General features: G+C 49.3%; 1 protein-coding gene across 1 annotated transcript in view; it reads right to left on the bottom strand.

Moving 5' to 3' along the window:
• Nucleotides 1-7,107: 7,107 nt before the first annotated feature.
• LOC116418059 overlaps nucleotides 7,108-8,699 on the bottom strand; it is a 2,124-nt gene continuing 532 nt past the window's right edge. Inside the window, exon 1 of the mRNA XM_031933241.1 lies at nucleotides 7,108-8,699. This exon is cut by the window's right edge and continues 532 nt beyond it. Within this exon, the coding sequence (XP_031789101.1) occupies nucleotides 7,108-8,699 (1,592 nt within the window).

The raw sequence follows: 8,699 nt of genomic DNA, 5'->3' as shown, positions 1-8,699 counted from the left end.
TCATCATTCGTGACTAATCATTCTCACTCATACTCAAACCCTTACGTACTTTGTAGCAGGCACTCTGTTTTAGGCATTCCAGTCCCACGGAAGCGACCCCGCATCACTTGCATCGCCTCCGTGGAGACCGTTTTACACACTCTCACACTCGCATACAACACACACCTCTGACATCTATTTAATTCTTTCACGCACTTTCTTTTTCCGCAATTCACCACTCCACACACTCGCTCCATACATAACAATCGGCACAATTATTCCAGTTACATACATTTTCACAGCCCTCTTTTTTCATTCCCCAGTCTTTCCTCATTACTCTTCTCATCATGCTATCTCTTTCCACACACGTTCTCTCAATCTATCTATATGCACCTGAAAATTCATACCCACACTCATATTTACACCCAGATACTTCACGTCATTCACAAATCTCAACACTCCTACCTCTCGTTCATCTACACTCACACGTACTACTCTCTGACTCATGTTCAATCCACCTTTAAGCATCATACAAACCGTTTTCTTCTCGGACACTTCCACACCAGACCTACTTCCCCATTCGTACACTACACTCATCGCTTCACTCATTCTACTCTCAATCATAGCCCTTACATTCCCTTCGATCAGCACCAACAAATCATCCGCATACGCAACTACTTTTAAATTCATTCCTTCTAACTCATTTAGCACCTCATTCATACACAAGTTCCACAGGGGTGGTCCTGAGATCGACCCCTGTGGACAACCTCTGCTTACATTCTTCCAAATAACATTCATTCCATTGCACATACACACCTTCCTATTCCTAAAAATAATTTCTCCATACCTTCATTTCCGCTTCCGTACACCCATACACAACCAGCTTCTCCAAGATCACACGCCACAACAAATAGTCAAAACGCACCTTTAAAATCTACGAATACTCCTGCAACATATTTAGATTCACTCACTGATACACACTCTTTCACTCGTTCCCATGCATCCTCCGTACATTTATTCTTGACGAATCCAAACTGACATTCATTCCACTTCCCATACATACGCACCATCATTCTCGCCACTAGCATCCTCTCCAGTACCTTACCCAGGCCACTTAACAGACTTGTAGGTCTGTATGACCTGGGCTCGGTCCTATCCTTTCCTGACCCTTTCAACAACACAACCACTTTGGCCTCCTTCCACTGTTGTGGAAAGAGGCCCTCACTCAAACAACCATCAAATACACATTTCACGTATTCAGGAATCACTCTACACATACATCTAATCATCTCATTCGTAATACCACCCATACCTGGCGCCTTTCTTACACTCATCAACCTCACCGCATCCATAAACTCATTCATACTAAATTCATTTTCATCAAACTCATCCACAAGCCTTTCATTCACTCCCCTCCCTCGACGGGTATCCCGTCATCAGGAGGGAAGAATTCATTCAATAATACGTTCACACTTTCACTCCAGTCTTTCGTCCATCCATCGCCAACTTTCAAAGCACTCAGAGATTCATTCTTACTTTTACCCATGCACACACTAATCACCTTCCACACGTCATCCCTACTCTTGTTTCCTACAAACTCCCTCCAATTTTTCTCTTTGCTCATTCATCATTTCTTTATACTCACTCACACTTGTCTTCCACTCTATCCATTTTCTCTTACATTCGCGCCCTCTCTTCTTTTCTCCTTCTGGTATCTCTTCTTTTCTTCGCTACTTTCCTCATTCCACCATACTAATCCTTCCTTATCATTCCTTTTTCAGCCTAATCATGCATTCATCGTTCGCTCGCTCCATCCATTCATACAACATGCTTATCCTATCCTCCACAGAGAGACTACGGAAATTTCAATTCCGCAGTCCTCCGCGGATGACAGGACCATTCCCCCATACACGCCCAGTTACACTTCCTTGCATTCCATCTTTTACACACATTGTCATCATTTCTGTCTCCCCAACCAACGCCCGTATTCTAATAAGAATCGGGTGTGGTCGGAGATTCCCCATTCGCTTTTATCATCCAGTCACATTCATACTGCCCTCCCTTGAGGAGAGTGACATCGATGTCACCTCTCCTCGGGCTCCACTAAATGTGAAGTCCTGGGAGGGCACATTCAAGACATCCACTCTCGCATTCTCACCCACTCTTCCAATATCTCACCTCTTTTCAGACTATTCCACGCCCGACCATGGCCTTGCTATGCCATAAGCCGGATGTGGCATTCGCATCCATACCAATTAATATACACTTTTAAACAGACGCGTCCATGAGGGCAAACCACACACACGATCGCTCCGAACATACGGCTCCTGGAGGAGACCCAATTGGATCCCCTCCCGGAGCAACCATTCACCAAATCATACATCACCCACTCGATTTCTGGCAATTATACTGTATAACATTTACAACGGACACACACTTACATCGCATCATTATTATCTACATTTGTACTAGCCATTTACACGTTTCTCAATACATTCAGCCGCCACACAAACTCAGGACACTCAGACCAGAAGGCTGAGTGTCCGCAGGTCTACCCCTGCGCTTGCAGTTGACGCAGACCTCGGGGCTCCGACACTCCCGGGCCTGATGTCCACCACACCACATCGGTAACACACTTTCCCATTCTTACAATCATTCACTCTATGGTCAAATAACATACATCCATGACACCTCAACACTTCTCATACACTCTTACTTTATATGACATCCATCCAACATACAATCTTCCATTCTTAACAATTTTTCCTTCCATTCATTCGGCAGCTCCACCAATCACGTTTCCACTCTTGCGTCATTTCCCCTCTTTCCCTCCTCACAATTTTCACCTTTCTTTCACAACTTCTGTCCTCGCTAAACCATCTAGGTTTTTACGGGCTAGCTCCTCAAGTAGGTTGGCATCGGTCACCGATGAGGGAGATCGTAAACGATCACCCTGGGTCAAACCGTTTTGGTGCATCCGCACGCAAGCCGGCATCGCCAGGGGACCGGCCAGTCGCCTCCGATCTCCTCCGTCGCCGCCTCTACCACCACTCCTCCTTCCTTAGCATACGCACTCTATCAATTTTCACTCCAGTTTCATCACTCAAACTTTCAAACATTCTTTTTTGTACCTCATTTCTGTTTCTCATTCGCTCCTTTAACAATAAGTGCATAGCTCTTACCGGGAACTGCAGTTGATTTTGCAGAACCTGTTGTATACCCTTCATTTCGCTCAACTCGACATTCATCCTCCCGGCCACTTTCTCACACATCACATCCACCTTCGCTTCTATGCTCTTCGCCATACCTTCAGTTATTTTTTTAACCATTTTGTCCAAAACTTGCTTCATCATATCCTCCATACTATTCATTCGTTCATCCATAGCTGCCAATTTTTTATTAAACATTTCCTCCTGCAACTTCATCGTACTTTCCAACCTCTCATTCTCTACACTCATGCGTACAATTACGTTTTCATATCGTTCAATCCTGGCGAATATCTGCTAGCCTCTCCCTTCGTCAGCCTTTGCTGCCAATGACGAGCATACGGAGGACCGCTCGGATATTCGCCAGTTCCTTCTCCAGGCTCACTTCTTAATTCCTGTCATCCTCTAAAGAGTCCTCGCCATTATCATCATCATCATCATCCTCATTTTCATTTAGCAAGAGTGCCTTCTCTTTCTCTCGTTTCCTTGCTTTCCCATCTCCTCCCTTTCTCTTCGCTGTTCTATTCCTCTCTTTCTCTTGTGATAATTTCAGATACTTCCTACTCTCACTTCCCTCATCCCCATCTTCACCTCCGCTGTCTTGTCAATCCTTCTTTTACCTAATTCAACTCACCTAGATCCATTTTCTCTGATTCTGCCTTTACCGTTGCTACGTCCATGCGTCCATCATTCGACCTATGTCCGCTTTTAACCGCTTTTCATTTCCCGCCTGCGTTTTGCATCCCCTCTTCGTCTTGCTTCGCAAGTTCTTCCAAAGGGAACATGCTGCCATGCTTCCCCATCTTACTCCTTACTTTCCCCTCCTGAAGCAGCGCTCGAAGAGCTCCCATTGATGCACTAGAGGACCCACATAGAGCAGATCGAGAGCGAACATCAGGAGGAGTCTCACGTTTGCTCTCAGGCGCTTCGTTTTTCCTATCCTTCCTCTCCCTCTCATTCCCTGATCCTTCAATCGCCGATTCTCCCCCTTTTGCGTTTCGTATTCCGAGGCTGTTTTTAATTGTCTGTCATCTTGTTCGTACCGCCACCATATTAGCCGAAGCCGTACGGTGAGCGTTCAATTCTCGGCACGAAACAGGCGGTCCACCGGGGATACGGCCCTACCCCGGTAAGGCAAGTACATCCCGTCAGCCGCCACAGCCAACGGGGTTGGTGGGCTTGGGACTCCTCACCCAGGAGCCATTCATCCCATAGCCACCCACCTGAGCGTAGGATTGGGGGGGTTTTATAGAGGACCCCACCTCGCGGCCGGGCGGTTAGCCAAGCCTCTGCTCCCCACACCGCCAACGTACCAACGCCACGCCCTGCGAGGTTGTTGAAGACGGTGCAGGATTACGGGCCAAGCGACGGCGCTCATCGCTTGGGACTAGGAACCCGGGGTCGTCACGCCCGGTGGGCTTCCGATCAGGCACTCCAGTTTGCGTTCCCACACTTCTCAGGGTCTCCTTTCTGCTTTCGCGGATCGGTTCCTGAGAGTGGGGTCGGCTAGCCGAAGCACCACATCATCCACCACTTCCTGGGTTTGGATCACTTTAGCGGAACAGGAATTCGCTTCGCAAACCAGTGATCGTGAGGGGGGGTAGATAGGGACAGTGGGAATCTCGTTAATCCATTCATGCGCGTCACTAATTAGATGACGAGGCATTTTGGCTCTCCTGCGTCTACCACATTACGTGGGACGGACTTTCCGGTTTGATGACAGGAACCGGTACCGGGTAACAGAGATGACTTGGTCCCAAGTCAGTATATTAACAGTCAATAATAAAATATTTAAAGTCAACGATAATAAAATTCTTAGTCAAACAATTGATATCAAGTCTCAACTGACTTTTGTCCACCATCAGCGCTTTTTCCACTTGTGTCCTTTTCCAGATTCATAAGCGTTGTCAAGGGAGCCTGCTAGGCTCGGAAAATTAGTGTTAAGAAGTCTCATACCATTTTTGTTTTGTAGCTAAGAAAGCGGACTTTGGCCATCGCTCGCGCGATGCCCAGGGAAACCCGTGGAGGTATCCGCCCCAGTTCACACCTTTGCATGGTGATTCCTGGCTTCGCCGCCGTGACAGAGGCTTAGGTCATGCCCCGTCCTACGACTTGCACCATCCGCGATCGGTTTCATTCGGGCGCCGCAGCACTCGATGCTCGGTGGCGGGACTCTCTTCCGCTTCTCTAACGTTTCAAGGGTTTACCCAACTCTGGGGTCACCCGCGGATTCATTCCCCGATCACTTTTGGGCTTTAGGTGGGATGGTTAACTTTCGCGTTCAACTTGCAGGCAGTTAGCCTCCCCTTATTTCGAATAAATAGTTTTAGACAAGACAAGACAACACGTTTTGTTCAGGTCAGTCATCCATGAAGGCGTTGACGATCTCTAGCGAGCTACGCAGCGCTATTAGTGAGATCGTAAGCCAATCACTCTTGCCAATTCCGAGTTTCGAGAGGGCTTTCCGCGTTTCCCTTGGAATTGCACCTCTCGACCCGATTACAATTGGAATGACCTCCTCGGCGTTCGAGTGCAGATCTCGCCGAAGCGTGCTGAGAATTTGGCGATATTTGCCAATTTTCTCAGTACGGCCCTCATCCAGATAGGTTCTGTGCTCGTAGCGGACAGTTACGTCGATTACGTGCACCCTTCCCTCATTCGTTTTCACGACGAGATCGGGTTTAAACCTCTGGCCTCGGACCGTTATCTGCGGCTCGTCCATAACCTGATTGTTTTTGGCTAGGCGAGCCTTGAGGAGGTCTTTGATTTCATTGTGCCGGCTTATTCGCTTATCCTTAGTATACCGGCATCTGCCAAGTATATGACCAAGGGTCTCGCTACTGCCTTGGCACTTTCGGCAAGAGATATCAACAAGTCCATCTATGATCTTCATTAGTGCTCGCGTCGGGTACGTGTTTGTTCGTAGCTTGATAGCATCGATGTACCTTGACGCGGGCAGAAGATCATAGCGCTGCAGCCATGAGTTGCCGACGGGATCTTGTGCGAACTCCTCGACCCCCTGGCCTTGCCATTTTTGCTCAGCCCATTTCTGGGCATAGCTCAGGCGAAGCTGATACTTATAAGTATCTAGCTCCTTGGTTGTTAGTGGCCAGTGTAGTCTTAGAGCATCGGCGTAAGATTTTAGCCGATCGTCGGCTGCGTTCGAGTTCATGGCCGCGCGTGTGACCGGATCGTGGGATTGACGGGCTCTCAAGCCGTTCCGAAGAGCGGCTATCAGCACCATCTTCTCCACTTCAAGGAGCCCCAATCCACCCTGCTTCCTCGGCGTGTAGAGAAACTGCTACTTACCGATTCTGGCAGGTGGAGGATCTCCTTGATTTTCGTTCTTATGATCCGGTCGATTGTCTTTAAGACTGCCTTCGCCGGAGGCGATGTTATCAGCCCATAGGTGTACCTCGGAAAGATATACATCTGTAGAAGGTCCACCTTTTGCATGGGCTTCAACGGCAGTCTTTGGACGCGGGATATGACTTCCCTGAACGCGTCAGATTCAAAGCCTTTGAGCAGCCCCTTCCAGGGAGAGACCTTTGCCCCGAGGTACTTGAACGTCTCACTAGGTGAGATGCTCGGAACGGCATTACCGTTCACCTCGAGGCCTGGGTTTTTAGTGTACCAGGTCTTCCTGTGGGGGACATACTCTACAGCTATATACTTTGACACTGAAAGACTCATATCGAGTCGGCCCAGATAATCCGCCACCATCCGTAGCTGCCTTCCCGCCTCGGGGGCTGTATTCGCAAAACATACTATGTCGTCTGCGAAAGCCGCGCACGAGAGATTCATGCCTTCGATTTCCACTCCACTTGTCTCTTGCAATCGTTCTAATAGAGGTTCGAGAACCAGATTGAAAATGAGAGGTGACAGGGGATCCCCTGCTTGACTCCTCTCTTCATTCCAATCTTTACGTCCCGCTCCTCGTTCGGATTGCAGTGGAGCAGTCGCGATACATGCTCGAGATATAGGCGGCCACGGTTTCGGGGATTCCTTTTTTCTCCAAGCACCCTTGGATCACGGCATGCGGGACAGTGTCGAATGCTTTCGAAACATCCAAGATAGTAATGACACCGCCCGCTTTCTTTGCGTTCGATACGGCGTCATCCAACAACTGTATGTTGCTGAAACAGCCATTTTCCTCCGTGAATCCTTTCTGCCGATCACACTGCTTAATGACGGCCCTCACTCGCTGGTCAAGCAAGCCTGAGTAGACTCGACTAACCATTGAGCTGATGGTAATGGGCCGCCAGTTCTTAACGTCAGTAGGATCTTTTTCTGGCTTCGGCAGAAGGGTTGTTCTGTTCTCTCTCCATGCCTTTGGGTAGTAACCCGCTAGCAGGATCGAGTTGAACAGCTTGGAGAGGGCTATGCTGACTCCTCTTCCTCTCAGGTCGTCCTTCGTTACCCCGTCAGGACCCGCTGCCGAGTCGTTTTTAATTCGCCTGATTCTGCCCATTATCTCTTGGGGAGTGATCGGAGTGAAGATCCTCGATACGGGTATCGGGTCTTCGGTGCGCCTTGGCGCTTCGATATTAGGTCCGACCCTCCCCCACAGCTCGTTGTACAGAGTCTGTGTCTCCGTTCTACCTGGCGCTTGGCGCCTTTGGAGAATGGACAGGTCATTGGCAATCACTAACTCGGCTAGCTTCTTTGGGTTGTTGTTCCAAAGATCTTGGCACCTGGCAAAGGCAAACCGCTTTCGATCAGCTGCCGTGAGACGACGGCGCCGTCGGTTCTTGCGGTGGCCCCTTCGTGGGGGGCCTCTAGCGTTCAATTGAAGGCGATCCTGTTCGTTGTCATCGGAAGGGTGCCGCATAATCTGGATGAGCTGGTCATACAGGGAGTCTAGTCCTATTTCACTCAGCGCATTGTTCCTGACTAGCTCCTGCAGTCCAGTCACCCAGTTTGCGTAACTTCCGGCTTCTTCGCTCGCATTGCAAATCTCCCACCTCATTGGGCCTTTCCAGTCATCTCGAGGAGGTGGTGAGATTGTTGTGCGTTCAAACGAGAGAGGTTCTGGGAGTGATATTTCTCCTAATGCGTCGCTGAATTCGTCGTCGTCACTGCTGTCCTCGATTTGTTCATCGGATCCCACTGCCGGGCTGCACTCTCGATCTTGCTGAGAACTGCTTTCCAGCGCGGGCGCATCGGTGGCGACCAGCTCTTCCCCTTCAGGGATTTCGCCTTCGTCTACCTCTTCGATGGCCTCGACTCCTTCTGCTGGGCCTTGCGGGCCTCCTCTCCCTCGGAGCGCGGCATAGTCCTTACGCCTCCGGGCGTCCGACACCTGTCTGCCTGTTCTATCCGGGAAATGTTCAGCTATTCTTTCATTGATATTTCGAGCTCCATGGTATTCGCTCTCTAATTCCCGGATAAGCAGCAAGTCTTCGTCGGACCATATAGAAGGCCTACGGCCACTCTTGCCCTTTGGCTTATTGGCCTCTGCCGCGCGCTTATCGTTTCGTACCTCTGGATGGACATGCCTCTCGTGCTGAGAGA

This window comes from Nasonia vitripennis, unplaced genomic scaffold, assembly GCF_009193385.2.
Source record: "Nasonia vitripennis strain AsymCx unplaced genomic scaffold, Nvit_psr_1.1 unplaced0006, whole genome shotgun sequence".
NCBI lineage: Eukaryota > Metazoa > Arthropoda > Insecta > Hymenoptera > Pteromalidae > Nasonia > Nasonia vitripennis.
This window is presented reverse-complemented; position numbering and strand designations above follow the sequence as displayed.